The sequence below is a fragment of the Salvelinus namaycush genome, chromosome 30 (assembly GCF_016432855.1).
Source record: "Salvelinus namaycush isolate Seneca chromosome 30, SaNama_1.0, whole genome shotgun sequence".
NCBI classification, from domain to species: Eukaryota; Metazoa; Chordata; class Actinopteri; order Salmoniformes; family Salmonidae; genus Salvelinus; species Salvelinus namaycush.
Window position 1 is genome coordinate 9275676 of NC_052336.1, and position 22137 is coordinate 9297812.

At 43.2% G+C, this 22137-nt stretch overlaps 1 protein-coding gene across 1 annotated transcript in view; it reads left to right on the forward strand.

The window, feature by feature from the left end:
- LOC120025112 (chromodomain-helicase-DNA-binding protein 9-like) overlaps positions 1-22137 on the forward strand; it is a 144962-nt gene that overhangs the window by 79269 nt on the left and 43556 nt on the right. Inside the window, exons 7-12 of the mRNA XM_038969548.1 lie at positions 3691-3746; positions 4184-4301; positions 4964-5050; positions 12030-12167; positions 12269-12390; positions 20021-20264. Of these exons, the coding sequence (XP_038825476.1) occupies positions 3691-3746; positions 4184-4301; positions 4964-5050; positions 12030-12167; positions 12269-12390; positions 20021-20264 (765 nt within the window). The remainder of the gene's footprint in view (positions 1-3690; positions 3747-4183; positions 4302-4963; positions 5051-12029; positions 12168-12268; positions 12391-20020; positions 20265-22137) is intronic.

The window sequence follows — 22137 nt, forward strand, 5'->3', positions numbered from 1 at the left end:
TAGGCTTTTAAACGAAACGCGGCTTGTAACAAAAATAAATAGGCTTTAACGAAACACGGCTTGTAACAAAAATAAAAAAAATAGCAGTAAACAGTAGCCTACCAAGAAAGTCATTGGTCACTATCTTCCTCCTGTGCACTGAAACCACTGAAGTCATCTCCTTCGGTGTCGGAGTTGAATAGCCTCAGAATTGCTTCATCCGATGTTGGATCGTTTTCATTGTCGCTCTCGTCACTTTCATCCGGAGGCAAATTCCCCGCTGTGCTCATGCTGCCCTCTTCAACACGCAGCAGTCCAGCCTTTCGAAACCCGTTGATGATAGTGGATTTTTTGACAATGCTCCACGCTGTCAGGACCCACTGGCAGACTTGACCATAAGTTGCTCTTCGCATGCGGCCCGTTTTAGTGAAGGATTTCTCCCCACTTGTCATCCAAGCCTCCCACTGAACACGGAGCGCCACCTTAAATGCACGATTTACACTGATGTCGAGTGGCTGCAAATACTTTGTTGTGCCCCCAGGAATCACAGCTGGAATTGAGTTTGTCCTCTTGATGGCTTCTTTCACAGAATCTGTTATGTGGGCCCTCATGCTGTCCAACACGAGCAATGCCTTGTTCTTGTGAAAGAATCCTCCCGGTCGCTTGCCGTAACACTCCGTATGCCATTCATGCATTAGGCCTTCCGTCATCCATCCTTTCTTGTTGACTTTCACAACAATTCCTCTAGGGAATTTTTCTTTTGGCATCGTCATGCGTTTGAAAATCAACATCGGTGGAAGCTTTTCTCCCGATGCCGTGCAGCTCAGAACACAGGTGAAGTGCGTTTTTTCATGCCCAGTTGTTTTCAGCGTGACGAATGATTCGCCTTTCCTGTTGACAGTCCGAGTGAGAGGCAGGTCAAACGTCAGAGGAACCTCATCCATATTTATGATGTCGTGCGGGCGGATGGAATGCTCCGCTCTCTTTGCATCAGTGAATTTGCGGAAGTTTGAAACTTTTTCCTCGTAGTTGGGAGGGAGCTGCTGACACAGACTCGTCCGTACCCTGATGGACAGGCCTTTACGTCTCATAAATCTTAGACACCACGATGGTCCACCTCTAAAATCCTCAAACTTCCTTGCGGTGGCGATTGTTTTGGCTTTCAGTTGGATCTGCACAGTTGAAACACCTCGGCCGTCTGTTCTCTGTGTGTTGACCCAGTCTTCAAGCTCATTTTCTAGTTCGGGCCATCTGCTTTTCTTCCCTCTGAAAGCTTTTGTTGTCTTTTTGCATTGAGTCAGTTCCTCACGCTGCTGTTTCCAACGTCGTATCATCGACTCATTAAGGCCAAGCTCCCGTGCAGCAGCTCTATTTCCTTTTCCATCAGCCAGATCGATCGCCTTCAACTTGAAAGCTGCATCATATGCATTTCTCCGTGTCTTTGCCATGATGAGGGTGACAAAATGACTACCGTAATCAGAATGATGGGAAGTTTGAGCGCGCTCAATTTACGTCACATTATGTGACGGTGCTCAGTTTTTTGGCGGCATGAATCTTGTGAAAGCGGGAAAAATCCATAAATTAGCCGCGTCATTGTATAAGCCGCGAGGTTCAAAGCGTGGGAAAAGTAGCGGCTTATAGTCCGGAAATTACGGTACTCCAGAATGTTATGAAGAGTCATCAGATGAATTGCAAAGTCCCTCTTTGCCATGCAACTGAACTGAATCCCCAAAAACATTTCCACTGCATTTCAGCCCTGCCACAAAAGGACCAGCTGACATCATGTCAGTGATTCTCTCGTTAACACAGGTGTGAGTGTTGACGAGGACAAGGCTGGAGATCACTCTGTCATGCTGATTACGTTTGAATAACAGACTGGAAGCTTCAAAAGGAGGGTGGTGCTTGGAATCATTGTTCTTCCTCTGTCAACCATGGTTACCTGCAAGGAAACACGTGCCGGCATCATTGCTTTGCACAAAAAGGGCTTCACAGGCAAGGATATTGCTGCCAGTAAGATTGCACCTAAATCAACCATTTATCGGATCATCAAGAACTTCAAGGAGAGCGGTTCAATTGTTGTGAAGAAGGCTTCAGGGCGCCCAAGAAAGTCCAGCAAGCTCCAGGACCGTCTCCTAAAGTTGATTCAGCTGCGGTATCGGGGCACCACCAGTACAGAGCTTGCTCAGGAATGGCAGCAGGCAGGTGTAAGTGCATCTGCACACACAGTGAGGCGAAGACTTTTGGAGGATGGCCTGGTGTCAAGAAGGGCAGCAAAGAAGCCTCTTCTCTCCAGGAAAAACATCAGGGACTGACTGATATTCTGCAAAAGGTAGGGATTGGACTGCTGAGGACTGGGGTAAAGTCATTTTCTCTGATGAATCCCCTTTCCGATTGTTTGGGGCATCCGGAAAAAAGCTTGTCCGTAGAAGACAAGGTGAGCGCTACCATCAGTCCTGTGTCATGCCAACAGTAAAGTATTCTGAGAACTTTCATGTGTGGGGTTGCTTCTCAGCCAAGGGAGTGGGCTCACTCACAATTTTGCCTAAGAACACAGCCATGAATAAAGAATGGTACCAACACATCCTCCGAGAGCAACTTCTCCCAACCATCCAGGAACAGTTTGGTAACGAACAATGCCTTTTCCAGCATGATGGAGCACCTTGTCATAAGGCAAAAGTAATAACTAAGTGGCTCGGGGAACAAAACATCGATATTTTGGGTCCATGGCCAGGAAACTCCCCAGACCTTAATCCCATTGAGAACTTGTGGTCAATCCTCAAGAGGCGGGTGGACAAACAAAAACCCACAAATTCTGATAAACTTCAAGCATTGATTATGCAAGAATGGGCTGCCATCAGTCAAGATGTGGCCCAGAAGTTAATTGACAGCATGCCAGGGCGGATTGCAGAGGTCTTGAAAAAGAAGGGTCAACACTGCAAATATTGACTCTTTGCATCAACTTCATGTAATTGTCAATAAAAGCCTTTGACACTTATGAAATGCTTGTAATTATACTTCAGTATTCCATAGTAACATCTGACAAAAATATCTAAAGACACTGAAGCAGCAAACTTTGTGGAAATTAATATTTGTGTCATTCTCAAAACTTTTGGCCACGACTGTACTTACCTTCTGCAATGCGGGTTTGATTGAATTCAGCCCTCTGTCTTTTCCTACTATACACTGAGTGCACAAAACATTAAGAACACCTTCCTAATATTGCACCCCCCTTTTGCCCTCAGAACAGCCTCATTTCGTCATGGACTATACAAGGTGTCAAAAGCGTTCCACAGGGATGCTGGCCCATGTTGACTCCAATGCTTCCCACAGTTGGCTGTTGAGCGTGAAAAATCCTGCAGCGTTGCAGTTCTTGAAACAAACCGGTGCGCCTGGCACGTATTACCACACCCCGTTCAAAGGAAATAAAATATTTTGTCTTGCACATTCACTCTCTGAATGGCACACATACACAATCCATGTCTCAATTGTCTCAAGGCTTAAAAATCCTTCTTTAACCTGTCTCCTCCCCTTCATTTACACTGATTGGAGTGGATTTAACAAGTGACATCAATAAGGAATCATAGCTTTCACCTGGATTCACCTGGACAGTCTATGTCATGGAAAGAGCAGGTGTTCTTAATGTTTTGTACACTCAGTGTATGAAGAGCTTTTAGTCTGTATTCTGTTCTATAATATTGGTTCCTCTTCTAGGTCGCTCCAGGAGTTATCATAGAAGTGGAAGAGTTCTTTGTAAAATACAAAAACTAGTAAGGCATTCTTTTTCATTCCAGCTAAGATAATTGCATGCACATTTTTTTATATTTGTTTTCAACCGAAAAAGCCAAATACAGTATGTTAAACAGAGTGATGTAAGACACAGCTTGTCATTACTAGTTCTTGCACTACCACTTTGAGATGCCTTTGACTGAACTCACATGTGACCTCATTGTAGTTTCAGTAGAACAAAATCCAGGTCAGTCTGAAATGAAGACTAATTTGGTGTGTAGTAGATTGTAAATCCTATACAAATGTAAAATGTACAAAATGGCACACAAATGGAACATTTAAACATAAAGTAAACATATATCCATTTGAAAGATGTACGACATCATAAAAGACATTCAAGGTTTATTTGAAGTTTGTACAATATGTGTATGTTCTCGTGCATTCCTTACTCTGTGTGTTGTCCCTCGGTCTCCTTCAGCTCCTACCTCCACTGTGAGTGGGCCGTAGAGCAGCAGCTGGAGAAAGACAAGAGGATTCAGCAGAAGATCAAACGTTTCAAGATTAAACAGGCACAGAGAGCCCACTTCTTTGCAGATGTAAGACCCTTTCACACCAGTGTGTGTGTGTTCGTGTGTGTGTGTGTTTGCCTGTGCTTGCCTGATGCATGCAAGCACAGGCGTGTTTGCATGCATCTCTGTAGTGTGCTTTAGGCCTTGATATGTTCATCCCACCCACCCATACAGTCATACAGTGTGTTTTTCCCCCCAGACTCCAGATGGCATGAAGGCGGTTTACTTTGTCTTCCTGTGTGTTTTAGATGGAGGAGGATCCCTTTAACCCTGACTATGTCTTCCTGTGTGTTTTAGATGGAGGAGGATCCCTTTAACCCTGACTATGTCTTCCTGTGTGTTTTAGATGGAGGAGGATCCCTTTAACCCTGACTATGTCTTCCTGTGTGTTTTAGATGGAGGAGGATCCCTTTAACCCTGACTATGTCTTCCTGTGTGTATTAGATGGAGGAGGATCCCTTTAACCCTGACTATGTCTTCCTGTGTGTTTTAGATGGAGGAGGATCCCTTTAACCCTGACTATGCCTTCCTTTGTGTTTTAGATGGAGGAGGATCCCTTTAACCCTGACTATGCCTTCCTTTGTGTTTTAGATGGAGGAGGATCCCTTTAACCCTGACTATGTCTTCCTGTGTGTTATAGATGGAGGAGGATCCCTTTAACCCTGACTATGTCTTCCTGTGTGTTTTAGATGGAGGAGGATCCCTTTAACCCTGACTACGTGGAGGTAGACAGAGTACTGGATGTGTCCTATTGTGAAGACAAGGACACAGGAGAGGTACAAGCGGTGGAGGGGCAGGAGGGGGCCTCTTTCATTCACAACAAATGACCTCCAACGGAGAGATGATTAGACTGCCTTTTGTTGGAAAGAGAGAGAGACAGAGTGTGTATGTCTGAACATTGTGTGTGTGTATGTCCTTGAGTGTGTCTCATCCCCTCACTTGTAGAAGATGCTATTGTAAAGCATGGGGTCATTCCATACATGTGTATTATGGTTGTTGTCTCTGTTACTTTAGCTATGGGTGTAGCTACTAGTGTTGCTCGGTGTACCGGTACCACGGTAACACCACAGTAACACCTTGTTAATACCACGGCAATACCACGGTACCAAAACCTCATGATACTTATGATACCAACATTTTAGAATACCATAGTACCGTTTGATCTTAAGAACCTGCTGGTGCCAGTTGAATTTAAGCATCTAGTCTGTTGTATGAGCAGGTCCAATAATATCCACTTCACTTTCATCACATATCACGTGGCAGCTGTAATCAGCCAGCCTCATCCCCTACCAGCCCCCACTGACCTGCTTCTCTTCGGCCCCTCTTCATGCTCATCTATTCCTCCATCCCCGCTCGTGATGTCGACCCTGATGAGTCCTCTGTTGTTACATTTGTACATTTGTTACATTGGAGCAGCACGCAGAGCGAGCAGAAAAGTTTGTACATTATATAATTTCATCACCTGTTATAACCAAGAGCACAGGCCAGTTTGATCTGACTTTGCAAGTTCACTGTCATGCAGCCTCTGAGTGTGTTACCCTAGGGTAACCATATTACCGCCACACCTGCGGTCACGAGTCATGACGACAGTCAAATTCCACATGACCGTTTAGTTACGGAAATTAGAGTTCTCCAAGCTCTGATACTTAAAAGCTCTGATACCATAAAAAAGCCAGCTCTGATAGTAGCCTACCAAACTTGCTAACTCTATTGTCCCTCTAATCACTCTGACATCAATGCAAATGTAGTTGAAAATTTAATCAAACACTTCATGAGAGCTCATGAGCTCATGTGCAACATTTCAATAAGCTATGCAATTGCGTGAGAACCGAGTGATGGCCTCTATTAAAAAGAGGAAGATCCCATCAGCTTTCTATAGGCTAGGCCTACTATATTTATTTCTCAACTTTCCTAATATTAAGCACATTGCTTCTCTTTACAACAGGAGTATAGCCTACCTGGCTGGCATGAAAATAAACCACGGGAAAAGAGTCCTCCATTCGCTATTTAAGTGCATAGGTGACATGTATTTTTCCCCCGGCCCGTTTCGAGACAGTTGCATGATAATGGTCCATTCTAAATCAAAACAAATGTCACACATATATTATTTATTATATGTAAAGACAAGATTAAATCAAGAATAGTCTGATGGATGACAATATTAGCTTATCACTTGTGAATGATATCACTTGTGAATGATACCCAGCTTCAGGCAAACATCGCATTATTTTTTTAAATACTTTTTCAAATCATATTCGCACACCTCATATAGCCTAGCCCATAGACCTATATGTTTTGATAACATTTGTATCATAACTAAAGTGGCCAAAGTAACTTCTCAAAATTAAGCACATTCATCCACTTTACAATGGGTGTAGAGCCTAAATGACATACAGTGGGGAGAACAAGTATTTGATACACTGCCGATTTTGCAGGTTTTCCTACTTACAAAGCATGTAGAGGTCTGTAATTTTTATCATAGGTACACTTCAACTGTGAGAGACGGAATCTAAAACAAAAATCCAGAAAATCACATTGTATTTTTAAGTAATTCATTTGCATTTTATTGCATGACATAAGTATTTTATCACCTACCAACCAGTAAGAATTCCGGCTCTCACAGACCTGTTAGTTTTTCTTTAAGAAGCCCTCCTGTTCTCCACTCATTACCTGTATTAACTGCACCTGTTTGAACTCGTTACCTGTATAAAAGACACCTGTCCACACACTCAATCAAACAGACTCCAACCTCTCCACAATGGCCAAGACCAGAGAGCTGTGTAAGGACATCAGGGATAAAATTGTAGACCTGCACAAGGCTGGGATGGGCTACAGGACAATAGGCAAGCAGCTTGGTGAGAAGGCAACAACTGTTGGCGCAATTATTAGAAAATGGAAGAAGTTCAAGATGACGGTCAATCACCCTCGGTCTGGGGCTCCATGCAAGATCTCACCTCGTGGGGCATCAATGATCATGAGGAAGGTGAGGGATCAGCCCAGAACTACACGACAGGACCTGGTCAATGACCTGAAGAGAGCTGGGACCACAGTCTCAAAGAAAACCATTAGTAACACACTACGCCGTCATGGATTAAAATCCTGCAGCGCACGCAAGGTCCCCCTGCTCAAGCCAGCGCATGTCCAGGCCCGTCTGAAGTTTGCCAATGACCATCTGGATGATCCAGAGGAGGAATGGGAGAAGGTCATGTGGTCTGATGAGACAAAAATAGAGCTTTTTGGTCTAAACTCCACTCGCCGTGTTTGGAGGAAGAAGAAGGATGAGTACAACCCCAAGAACACCATCCCAACCGTGAAGCATGGAGGTGGAAACATCATTCTTTGGGGATGCTTTTCTGCAAAGGGAACAGGACGACTGCACCGTATTGAGGGGAGGATGGATGGGGCCATGTATCGCGAGATCTTGGCCAACAACCTCCTTCCCTCAGTAAGAGCATTGAAGATGGGTCTTTGCTGGGTCTTCCAGCATGACAACGACCCGAAACACACAGCCAGGGCAACTAAGGAATGGCTCCGTAAGAAGCATCTCAAGGTCCTGGAGTGGCCTAGCCAGTCTCCAGACCTGAACCCAATAGAAAATCTTTGGAGGGAGCTGAAAGTCCGTATTGCCCAGCGACAGCCCCGAAACCTGAAGGATCTGGAGAAGGTCTGTATGAAGGAGTGGGCCAAAATCCCTGCTGCAGTGTGTGCAAACCTGGTCAAAAACTACAGGAAACGTATGATCTCTGTAATTGCAAACAAAGGTTTCTGTACCAAATATTAAGTTCTGCTTTTCTGATGTATCAAATACTTATGTCATGCAATAAAATGCAAATGAATTACTTAAAAATCATACAATGTGATTTTCTGGATTTTTGTTTTAGATTCCGTCTCTCACAGTTGAAGTGTACCTATGATAAAAATTACAGACCTCTACATGCTTTGTAAGTAGGAAAACCTGCAAAATCGGCAGTGTTTCAAATACTTGTTCTCCCCACTGTACATACGAGATCAAGTTTGGGGAAAATAATTTTCACCATAAAAATGCAGCTTTATAATAAAAACAATACATGCATAATCGCATTTGGGTTACTTTTAAGAGTGGTGTTTTCCTGCTAATGGAACATTCACACTTACAGTTAAAGTCAGAAGTTTACATAGACTTAGGTTGGAGTCATTAAAACTTGTTTTTCAACCACTCCACAAATTTCTTGTTAACAAACTATAGTTTTGGCAAGTCGGTTAGGACATCTACTTTGTAAAATGACACAAGTCATTTTTCCAACAATTGTTTACAGACAGATTATTTAACTTATAATTCACTGTATCACAATTCCAGTGGGTCAGAAGTTTACATACACTAAGTTGACTGTGGCTTTAAACAGCTTGGAAAATTCCAGAAAATTTTGTCATGGCTTTAGAAGCTTCTGATAGGCTAATTTACATAATTTGAGTCAATTGGAGGTGTATTTCAAGGCCTACCTTCAAACTCAGTGCCTCTTTGCTTGACATCATGGGAAAATCAAAAGAAATCAGCCAAAAATTGTAGACATCCACAAGTCTGGTTCATCCTTGGGAGCAATTTCCAAATGCCTGAAGGTACCACGTTAATCTGTACAAACAATAGTACGCAAGTATAAACACCATGGGACCACGCAGCCGTCATACCGCTCAGGAAGGAGACGCGTTCTGTCTCCTAGAGATGCACGTACTTTGATGTGAAAAGTACAAATCAATCCCAGAACAACAGCAAAGGACCTTGTGAAGATGCTGGAGGAAACAGGTACAAAAGTATCTATAGCCACAGTAAAACGAGTCCTAAATCGACATAACCTGAAATGCCGCTCAGCAAGGAAGAAGCCACTGCTCCAAAACCGCCATAAAAAAGCCAGACTACGGTTTGCAACTGCACATGGGGACAAAGATCGTACTTTTTGGAGAATGTGCTCTGGTCTGATGAAACAAAAATAGAACTGTTTGGCCATAATGACCATCATTATGTTTGGAGGAAAAGGGGGGAGGCTTGCAACCCGAAGGACACCACTCCAACCGTGAAGAACGGGTGTGACAGCATCATGTTGTGGGGTGCTTTGCTGCAGGAGGGACTGGTGAACTTCACAAAATAGATGGCATCATGAGGAAGGACAATTATGTGGCTATTATTAGGCTACCCGAAACGTTAGACCCAAGTTAAACAATTTAAAGGCAATGCTACCAAATACTAATTGAGTGTATGTAAACTTCTAACCCACTGGGAATGTGATGAAAGAAATAAAAGCTGAAATAAATAATTCTCTCTGCTAATATTCTGACATTTCACATTCTTAAAATAAAGTGGTGATCCTAACTGACCTAAGACAGGGAATTTTTACTAGGATTAAATGTCAGGAATTGTGAAAAACTGAGTTTAAATGTATTTGGCTAAGATGTATGTAAACTTCCGACTTCAACTGTATAGCCTACTGCCGTGTGCGCATTGCTGCACTTATATTGTGAAGAAATAGCCTAATAGTTTATCAACCTTTTAAGCTAAACATTCTCATCTGTTGCGTCAGGCTTATTGCTTAAAACAGTTTTTTTGATGCTAGTGGTTATATTAATTTGGGATCTATCGCATCCCACAACTGTCCAAGACTATGTTTGGAATATGTATTTCTCGCACAGAGTAGAGTAGGTCAACGTTTGTACTATGGGGAATAGTAGATTGACATAGGCTAGTGCGTTTGCTGTTCATGAGGCCGACTCTGTAACGATCGTCGTAATCCTCCTCCTCGGACGAGGAGGAGAGGCGAGAAGGATCAGACCAATATGCAGAGTGGTTAGTGTCCATGATTATTTAATGAAAACAGACTGAACACTTAACATACAAAAACAACAAACGTGACAAACCGCAAACAGTCCCGTGTGGTGCTAACACAGACACGCGATACAACCACCCACAGCCACCACGTGAATCACAGGCTGCCTAAGTATGATTCTCAATCAGGGACAACGATTGACAGCTGTCTCTGATTGAGAATCATACCCGGCCGAACACAAACAACCCAACAAGAAAAAACACATCGACAACCCACCCCAACTCATGCCCTGACCAACTAAAATAATACAAGAGAAAGGAAAAACAGGTCAGGAACGTGACAGACTCATCTTGTTGGCTGACAAAAAGTAAATGTAGACAGTTCTTCCAATATCTTGAATATGCACCTTGGTATTGGATAAGGACGCACACAGTTGTGTCCCCGATGTGTCTGTCTTCACTTGTAGCCTGTGAGAAAGACCTGATCACGTGACGGAGAGCCATGTGTGTGATAGGTGCTTCGAAACGCAGCCGGGAGAAGGAATTTATGATTATTATATTCAGCCCATGGGCCCAACGGTCACTGGCCGCAAAAGGCATGGATTTTTTTAGGGGACATTACGGACACACAAAAGGGATGCAGCCGGGAAATTTGAGGCATTATCAACTGCTTGAGTGATAGACTGATGAAGTGTGTACAGCCTGTGCATAAAATAAAGCAGAGCTCATGCCTTTCATGTGACTTTTTTCAAATCATCATTAGAGTCGCATCATGCAGTCTTAGAATGTATTAAAAATCTAAACATATAGCCCAACATTTGTATCACAACTAAAGTTACATAAATAACTCTAAATTAAGCATATAGGAGTACCTGTTTCTTTGTTAACCGCTCAACACAGAATAGAGAAAATAAATATCCTTCCTATTTTATTCAGCTATGTTCAATTGTATTCTTCATACTATAAAATAATGGCACGGAATTCTAAGCAAATCTTGTCTGCTAAATAAACTAGTGTAGCCCACAGCCATATGGCATAGCCAGATCAGGACCTAACATAAGGACAACTCAGAGTATGCTATTCTGTTCTTCTGAAATAGACTGCATTTTCTTCATATCATGTTTTTAGACCTGTTTAAAATAAATAATAGATTTATTGTGAAGGTGTAGGCTATATTACATGGATTTATTAGACTTTTTCAAATGTATATGTTCCAAAGGTCTGCATCAGTGGCTTGTAGGCTATGTGTGGAAGCCAGGAGATGCTAAATGTGTTTATGTTAATTAACGGTCAATTACCGTGAGACCGGCAGTTATTTGCTTGACAATCACCGGCTGACGAAATTTCGTGATCGCCACAGCCCTACTTGTCCCTAGCCTGAATGGTTCAGAAATCTATTTCTTTCTGGTGCTCCTTAAATTCTGTTTGGTGCCTAGCGTTTTAAAAGTTAAGAGCAGGGTGTGTTTGTGGGAGAGAGTGAGTGGTGTGTGTGTGTTTTTACGAGAGGGAGGGAGATTGAGTGTGAGGAAGGGATGGAGAGTGTGTGTGTCTATTTTAACTGAAGAGTAAAGAAGGTTTCATGCAGTGTTTTCTCCTTACTGACATAATGACATGCAGATCATTATGCATGTATGTTCCTTCCCCCCATTCCTCCAGCCAAATCACAGGTAGGCCTTTGCAAATATGAGCAAATCAGCCATTCTATGCAGTGTTTTATTAAACACTGAACAGTGTGACGTTACATTCAATATGTGTTGTATTGAGTAAAAGTGTGAATTTCAGTGACAGGTTTTTGCGTAGCTCATGCGCAGGAGGTTTAGAAAACGGGATACTGGGCGAACAGGACGCTAGTGATGACACTAGTAGCTACTAAAAGGTGAAGCTTTCTATGCTTTTTTGTGTTAACTCACAACATCTCTCTCTCTCTTTCTTTCCCCCTCTCTCTGTCCCTCTTCCCCCAGCAGGTGGTGTACTACCTGGTGAAGTGGTGCTCTCTGCCCTATGAAGACAGTACGTGGGAACTGAAGGGGGATGTGGACCAGAGTAAAATAGAGGAGTTTGAGCTGCTGCAGGCAGCAAGGCCAGACTCCCGCAGGACGGTAAGCCCCCTTTATTCAACCTCCTTTCTCTTCTCTTCCTCTCTCTTCTTTTCTCATCTCTCTTCTCATCTTCTCATCCTCTAACATTCTCTACCCCACAGGAGCGTCCCCCAGCCAGCCTGTGGAAGAAGAGGGATCAGTCGAGGGAGTACAGTAACAGTAACGTCCTCAGGGACTACCAGCTAGAGGGAGTCAACTGGCTCCTCTTCAACTGGTACAACAGGTCAGTAGGGCCCCCCAAGGCCACACACACACATGTTAAGTTCATGTTTTAAGTATCCCTATATTTCTGTTATTACGGGGCTATCACTCAGTCAAGAGTGCGCATGCACAGGAAGTCTGTTGGTTGATGAACCTAGCCTTGAGTGTAATGGCTACCTTGTAGTGTATTCAAGAGTATAGTAAACTTTGTTAAACTGGAACCTTGTCGTTGTGTCATTTCGAGTTAACATTGGTAGCAGAGGATGGCTAATAACTACAATGTGCCACCTCGCTTCGACGAGAAGAGGTCGTACGAAAGTTGGGAAAATGAACTGGGAATCTGGACACACGTTACTAATCTGGACGCGAAAAAGCAAGCACTTGCGGTGGTATTATCGCTCGAGGGAAGAGCGAGAGATACAGCACTGGAAATATCCGTTGAGGATTTGAACAAGGATGACGGTATGGGAACTTTGATCACAGCACTGGATTCTGTATTTCTTAAAGAAGAGAAAGACCGTGCCTACGAGGCATATTCAAACTTTGACAGTGTTACGAGAGATATTTCGGTTGCAATGGCAGACTACATCATTGATTTCGAACAGAGGTACAATAGAATGCGCAAGTACGACATGGTTCTCCCAGATGCAGTGTTAGGGTTCAAGTTGCTAGACACTGCCTGTCTAGATGGTAGGGAGAAACAGTTGGCTTTGACTGCTTGTACTGTGCTGACTTTTGCATCTATGAAGTCGGCACTAAAAATAATATTTGGTGAAAAGACATCTGTCGCGCCAATAACAGATGGAATGCAAGTGAGTGACGCAGCATATTACACCGAGCAGCACAGAAAAGGCGCCAACAAGTCACGTTCTCAAGACAACCAGAAGAGGGCGCCATTTCCCGGCACAAATCCACTGGACAAATATGGAAGGAGATCGAAATGTGCTATTTGTCAAAGCACTTACCATTGGGTTAAAGACCGGCCTCATAAAAATGAACAAGTTAAACTAACAGAGGAAAATGTAAACACAGAGATAGAGCAGTGTAACATTACACTGTTTTCAAATGAATCTGCTTCTGATACTGAGATTTTTATAGTTGAATCCTTAGGATCTGCTGTGATTGATACTGCATGTACACGGACAGTGTGTGGTGCAAAATGGCTTGATAGCTATGTCAGTGAACTAAATATGAAATAAGTACAAAATATGATTGACACACCAAGCAACAGAGCTTTCAAATTTGGAGATGGGAGAATTGTCCATTCTACCAAGAGAGTTAAGATACCAGCAAAAATTGGTCAGACTAAGTGTCACATTGAAACAGAGGTGGTCCCTACAGATATCCCCTTACTATTAAGCAAAGCTTCCCTCAAGAAGGCAGAGGCTGTACTAGACATAAAAAATGACAAGGCAGTGATGTTTAAACAACCAGTGACTCTTGAACTTACTACCTCAGGCCACTATTGTGTAAACATTTTAGACAAAGACATCACACAGAGTCCATGCAAAAATGAGATTCTGACTGACACAGAGAACATGAGCACTAAAGAAAAACACAAAGTATTGTTAAAGCTTTACAAACAGTTTGGACATGATACAGTTGACAGACTTCAGAAGTTACTCAGCAGTTCAGGGAATAATGATGATGAGAAGTACGAAACTGGAAACAAAGTGTACTACAAACGAGTTGACGTCAAGAGTGGAAAGGACCGGGAGTAGTCATTGGTCAAGATGGTGTGGTGATATTTGTGAGGCACGGAGGCATGATTGTCAGGGTGCATCACTCAAGATTGCGGAAAGTAAATGATCAACAAGATAGAGGGGCTGTTGCTGAGAATCAGTCTCCTAATGAAAATAACAAAAAGGACACAGTAACAGACACAAACCTATCAGATGTCGCATCCAATGATATGGACACTGAAACTGACACAGGAAATGGAGCAGAGACCTTCAACCATGCCACAGGTAATACTGTTGAGCGTTCAAATGAGGAAAACATTCAACAACAGCCACATGTGTTAAGAGAACATGGTTGTTCCAATCTGAAAACTGGATAAACTGTTAAATACATGGACAGAGAAAGTGGTATTCCACATACAGCAACCGTCATTGGACGAGCAGGAAAAGCAAAACACAAGAACTGGTACAACTTGCAGTACTCTGAACCAGCTACACTTTCTGGTACAACAGGGTCAGCTGACCTGTCACTTGTAGATAATATCAGAATTGAACCAATGGAAAATCGAGAAGAACAGAATGACATTCAAAATGATGATGTACTTGAAACAAAGGACGTGTCATTTGACTCAGCTAAGCTAGATGAGCTCAGTAATTGGAGGAAAAATGGAGTGTTTGAGGAAGTCAAAGACATTGGCCAAAAGTGCGTCTCAACAATGTGGGTGTGTACCCTTAAAGAATCCTTAACTGGAATAGTGCCCAAAGCACGTCTAGTGGCTAGAGGTTTTGAGGAGCTGGCTGCTAAAGAACTCCCAAAAGACTCACCGTCATGCGCCTCAGAGTCACTCAGATTGCTGATGTCAGTGATCTGCCAGAAAAAATGGAAACTTAATTCCATAGACATCAAATCTGGATTTTTGCAGGGAACAGAGCTGTCAAGGGACATTCACATCCGACCTCCGCCCGAAGCTAAAAGCGAAGGAACACTGTGGAAACTAAAAAAGTGTGTGTATGGACTGGCAGATGGATCACTCTACTGGTACAACAAAGTCAAGGCAACAATGCTGAATACAGGTGGGAAAACGTCACAAGTGGATCCTGCAGTCTTCTATTGGCTTGATCAAGACTGCAATGTGACTGGAGTACTTGCCTGTCATGTTGATGACTTTATCTGGGGTGGCTCACAGACCTTTGCTTCAACTGTGATTCCGCACCTCAAAGCTGTTTTCTAGGTTGGCCGTGAGGAGCATTCTATTTTTTTTTATGTTGGCATAGAGTTTATTACAGTTGATGGAAAAATACTGATGCAACAGGAGAGCTATATCAAGAATCTTCAACCCATCCACATGGATTCTTCAAGAGCCGTACAAAGGAATTCCCCTCTATGTGGAATTGAAGCTGGTCAATTGAGGTCAAAGATAGGACAAATTTTATGGGCTGCGAGACAGAGTAGACCTGGTTTGATGGTTGCAACTTGGCATCTAACACAAAACACGCCACTGTACAAACCATTCATGAGGCAAACAAAGTTGTTCGTAAACTGAAATCACAACAAGTGACTTTAAAGTTTCAGCATGTTGGAAAAGATGACTCTTTGAAACTAGTTGTCTTCAGTGATGCTTCGCTAGGTTAACACTGGTGGGACAAAACGGCACTTCCTACCTGTAGTTTGTGTCACTGACAACTACTCATTAGTTGATGCTGTGAAGTCAACCAAGTCTGTCACAGAGAAAAGACTTTGAGATTAGCAGCATCAAGGAACTTATTCAAGCACAGAGAATCCAGCGGATTCTGTGGTCGACCACAAAGGAACAGCTTGCTGACTGTCTGACTAAAAAAGGAGCATCCGGTCTTGTGCTCCTACAGGCTCTCGCTCCTACAGGCTCTCAGTAATGGAAAGTGGCAGCTTGAGTAATACAAATAAAAACTGTCACACAACCCATTTGTAATGGGGATCTTGAATAATACTTGGATATTTAATTATGTTGTTGATGTTTTATTTGTCTTTAAAGAAAGGGGGAGATTGTTAGGTTCATGTTTTAAGTATCCCTATATTTCTGTTATTACGGGGCTATCACTCAGTCAATATTGCGCTTGCGCAGGAAGTCTGTTGGTTGATGAACCTAGCCTTGAGTGTAATGGCTACCTTGTAGTGTATTCAAGAGTATAGTAAACTTTGTTAAACTGGAACCTTGTCGTTGTGTCATTTCGAGTTAACACACACACACACACACACACACACACGGTCTTGTACAGCTAACCTTGTGGGGACATACAATTCAGTCCCATTCAAAATCCTATTTTCCCTAACCCCTAAACCTAACCCTAATCCTAACCCGTACTCTTACCCTAACCTTAACCCTAACCCTAACCCAAAAACCTAAACTTTATCCTAAACCTAACCCTAGCTCCTAACCCTAACCCTACATCTAACCCTAGCTCCTAACCTTAATATTTAACTTAATTCTAACCCTAACACTAATTCTAACCTTAACCCTAAACCCCCTAGAAATAGCATTTGACCTTGTGGGGACTAACAAAATGTCCCCAGCTGGTCAACTTTTTGTTCGTTTACTATTCTTGTAGGGACTTCTGGTCCTCACAAGAATAGTTAAACACGTCCCCACACACACACACACACACACACACACACACACACACACACACACTGTACCTGTATGCATGTGCAAACAAACAGACACACAGTGTTCTACTGCCCTGAACAGATTCTGACAGTCAGAAACACAGGGTTGTTCCAGACTTCAGATCCTAGGTTTCAGCTCTGTGGTTGTAGCATACTGCATCCAGCCAGAGAGACAAGGGCTGGACTGTCAGATTGCTAAGTAGTGCAGAAGAGAAGCCAGTGAAGCAGTGAGCTGACAGCATGTCTGTACCGAGACAGGGAGACGCTTGCCCAGAGCCTGCTGACTTCTAGCTTGGTTTAGTATGTAAAACCTGTGAAGAATGTGGTTAATAGGCTTGGAAGGTATGTCGTATATACCATATACCGGGGTATTTTGAAATACCAATGGTATGATTTTAGTTTTGATTTGTTTTTTGGGGGGTTTGGGGCGCCCTAAAGCTCAGAGGGGTGCGTGCTACGTCACTGCTTATAACTATCAGTTAACTATCTAAGATAAATGATCTCCTGCTCATGGCGCCAGCTATGCATTTGGTTTAATAACTTGCTAGCTATGTGGCTAGCTTGCAAGATCACGCTTCTTGGTTACAGCAGAGACAATCAATCTCCTCCTTGATCAAGATCCCTACTGCTTGAATTTTCTTTGTGCATAATAATAAAAAATTAAAATATATATACAGTGGGGAGAACAAGTATTTGATACACTGCCGATTTTGCAGGTTTTCCTACTTACAAAGCATGTAGAGGTCTGTAATTTTTATCATAGGTACACTTCAACTGTGAGAGACGGAATCTAAAACAAAAATCCAGAAAATCACATTGTATGATTTTTAAGTAATTAATTTGCATTTTATTGCATGACATAAGTATTTGATACATCAGAAAAGCAGAACTTAATATTTGGTACAGAAACCTTTGTTTGCAATTACAGAGATCATACATTTCCTGTAGTTCTTGACCAGGTTTGCACACACTGCAGCAGGGATTTTGGCCCACTCCTCCATACAGACCTTCTCCAGATCCTTCAGGTTTCGGGGCTGTCGCTGGGCAATACGGACAATTTCTTAGGAAGCAACACTGATTGACAATAAATGTCACATGCTGTTGTGCAAATGGAATAGACAAAAGGTGGAAATTATAGGTAATTAGCAAGACACCCCCAATAAAGGAGTGGTTCTGCAGGTGGTGACCACAGACCACTTCTCAGTTCCTATGCTTCCTGGCTGATGTTTTGGTCACTTTTGAATGCTGGCGGTGCTTTCACTCTAGTGGTAGCATGAGACGGAGTCTACAACCCACACAAGTGGCTCAGGTAGTGCAGCTCATCCAGGATGGCACATCAATGCGAGCTGTGGCAAGAAGGTTTGCTGTGTCTGTCAGCGTAGTGTCCAGAGCATGGAGGCGCTACCAGGAGACAGGCCAGTACATCAGGAGACGTGGAGGATGCCGTAGGAGGGCAACAACCCAGCAGCAGGACCGCTACCTCCGCCTTTGTGCAAGGAGGAGCACTGCCAGAGCCCTGCAAAATGACCTCCAGCAGGCCACAAATGTGCATGTGTCTGCTCAAACGGTCAGAAACAGACTCCATGAGGGTGGTATGAGGGCCCGACGTCCACAGGGCTCTAAGTAATACCATATACCCTGGTATGGTACAGGAACGGTATGAAAATACTGCCCAACCCTAGTGGTTAATAATATTTTTTTAAAGGGATGAACACAACGGCATAAACATGCAAAACAGTACTGGAAAACACTGTACTCCGCCACATAGGCTGTATGAAAAGATCGAAAGGTTGTCTGTCTTGCTTTTTACATTATCTTTGAAAAGAGGATGCTTTCATTGACTTAAGGTTTTCTTGGTTGTCTGTTTTGATTTGTGTCTTAGTCTTAAATTTTTTTCCCATGAGGACATTTTCATTCACTTATCTTTCAGTTTAGCGTATTTGGTTTCGAGACTTTGTCACTGCGCAGAGGTAGTGTGGATGTTAAATTATAAATGGTTTTCCTGTGTTGTGTTTAGAGCGTGCAGTGATTTGTCTGAGTTAACATTATTAACCTGTGTGCCTCTGAGGCTTGTGGATTGGCCCACAGAGGCTTGTGGATTGTTCACTGTTCTACTATCAACATCCTCTTTTTATTACCTTTATTTAACTAGGCATGTCAGTTAAGAACAAATTCTTATTTACAATGACAGCCTAGGAACAGTGGGTTAACTGCCTTGTTCAGGGGTAGAATGACAGATTTGTACCTTGTCAGCTCTGGGATTCGATCTTGCAACCTTTCAGTTACTAGTCCAACACTCTAACCACTAGGTTACGCTGCCACCCCGGCTGCTTGTGGGGAAAGGGAAGAGGAGGAAGACAGAGAGAGAAAGATGGAGAGCTACAGAGGGAGACAGAGATATAGAGAGACAGAGCAAAGGAGAGAGAAAGATGGAGAGACAGAGCAAAGGAGAGAGAAAGATGGAGAGACAGATCAAGGGAGAAAGCGAGTGAGTGTGGAACACATCCCAAATCATCTGTTTGTCTGTAGCCAGGCTGTAGTGTTGCTACTGGGACTGTGTTTCAGAGTGCTGTGAAGTTCTTAAAGGTCCAATGCAGCACTTTTTTATCTCTATCAAATTATTTTTCGGTAACAATCAAGTACCTTAAAACATTCAGGGGGGAAAAAAATTGCTTCTTAGCAGAGAGCAATTTCTCAAGCAAGAATTTTGCCAGGGCTGCCTGGGAGGGGTCTGAGTGGGGAGGGGAAAACTGAAAACTAACTGTTATTGGCAGAAAGGTTTGGAACTCTCTTTTTTATTGGTCTATCAACTAATTTACTGTGATGTTACCAGGCAGGACAAAACAACATCCCACCAAAACAGGCTGAAATTTCAGCAGGTATTTTCAATCAGCTCTTACACTAAAAGGGCATTATCATAATTTTCACAATTTCAGAGTATTATTCCATCCTCATATTGAGGAAATATTTATAAAACATAGGAAATCCTGTTTTTGACTGCACCGAGCCTTTAAGATTAAGGAAAAAAGTATAGGAAGCAAGTGGGAGTATCTGCTCTTTGCAATTAATGTCAAGATTCACTGTAACACCCCCACCCTTTGGACAACCAGATTAATGTTCTGCCTGGCTACTAGAGGAAGGATTCTGTTCAGCCCAGTCTCATCACTTAATATCAATATCAGACAGGACCACAACTACTCTATACATGTTTTGGGACTGTAATGTCTCTCTCTCTCTCTCTTCCTCCAACCCCCCTCTCGCTTCCTCTCACTCCTTTCTTACTCCCTCCCTGCACCCCACCCCTCTCTCCCTCTCTTCCTCCCTGACAGACGGAACTGTATCCTGGCAGATGAGATGGGTCTGGGGAAGACCATCCAGTCCATCACGTTTCTGGAGGAGATCTGGCGTTTGGGCATCAGGGGCCCCTTCCTCATCATCGCCCCCCTCTCCACCATCGCCAACTGGGAGAGGGAGTTCAGAACGTGGACCCACCTCAACGTCATTGTCTACCACGGCTCCATGGTCAGCAGGCAGATGCTGCAGCAGTATGAGATGTACTTCAGGGACACACAGGTAAACAACAACATAAATAAACAACACAGGCGAGCCGTACGAGATGTATAGTCAGGGACCCACATCAAGGACCCACAGATGAACAACAATGTCAACAACAGATGGGTCCTTGACATTTCAAAAAGTTGTTCTCTGATGAGGGGAGGTGGTGGTTGTCAGAACAACAGCAAAAGGGCCTTGAAACCCGCTGGCAGCCAGCATCTCATAATGGGGACGAAGAACAGGAGATAATGTGATGCACATCATTAGCTGTGAAAGATTAAGTGAAACTCAGGTGTTTCTCTGTTCCATTAAAGTAATGACAGTATTTGTTCTATTGTGTTTCAGGGAATAGTGACATGATATCAGAGATGCTCAGTCGGACAAAGAGATTTGTCCACGGAGAGCTTGCAGGCTACATAATGAGAGAGAGAGATACTGAGATTGAGTAGCATGACTGTCATGTTCCAGCATGCCTAGTCACCTTACCCCAACACATATCTGCCTCTATCGATCCAGTATCCCTTCACATTATAAATATGCTACTGGAACTGACCCTGTATATAGTATGCTTACTTACTTTATCGTGTTCTTCTTATTTCTTATTTTATATCTTGTGTGTCTTTGTTCTACCTTATTATTTTTAGTATTACATTGTTATTGATTACTGCATTGTTGGGCCTTTCACTGTACTTGTGCATGTGACATTAAAGCTTGAAACTTGAAAGCAGGACTCAATTGAAAGGCACATGAGAAGGGTTTGAAGGGTGGCACATGTCAGGCGGAAGCCCTGGGAAAAGGTTTTTTCTGCAGTTGTTGGCAGAGTAATGTAGAATGACAGACAGCGGTTAGGAGATCTTAGTATGCAAATGTAACAAGGGAGGAGGGGAAGAACAGATGAGGGAGGAGAGGAAAGATGAGCTGCCACCAGGCTGTCTCACTGGAAGACTGTGATGTCACTGTGGCACCACAGGGCTTATTCTTACAGCACGGCTCACCCCTTAACACACAGGGAATCACCTTAACACACAGGGAATCACCTTAACACACAGGGAATCACCTTAACACACAGGGAATCACCTTAACACACAGGGAATCACCTTAACACACATGGAATCACTTTAACACACATGGAATCACTTTAACACACATGGAATCACCTTAACACACAGGGAATCACCTTAACCCTTAACACACAGGGAATCCCCTTAACACACAGGGAATCCCCTTAACACACAGGGAATCACCTTAACACACAGGGAATCACCTTAACACACAGGGAATCACCTTAACACACAGGGAATCACCTTAACACACAGGGAATCCCCTTAACACACAGGGAATCCCCTTAACCCTTAACACACATGGAATCACCTTAACACACAGGGAATCACCTTAACACACAGGGAATCAACTTAACCCTTAACACACAGGGAATCCCCTTAACACACAGGGAATCCCCTTAACACACAGGGAATCACCTTAACACACAGGGAATCACCTTAACACACAGGGAATCACCTCAACACACAGGGAATCCCCTTAACACACAGGGAATCCCCTTAACACACAGGGAATCCCCTTAACACACAGGGAATCACCTTAACACACAGGGAATCACCTTAACACACAGGGAATCAACTTAACACACAGGGAATCACCTTAACACACAGGGAATCACCTTAACACACAGGGAATCACCTTAACACACAGGGAATCACCTTAACACACAGGGAATCACCTTAACACACAGGGAATCCCCTTAACACACAGGGAATCACCTTAACACACAGGGAATCACCTTAACACACAGGCAATCACCTTAGCACACAGGGAATGACCTTAGCACACAGGGAATGACCTTAACACACAGGGAATCGCCTTAGAACACAGG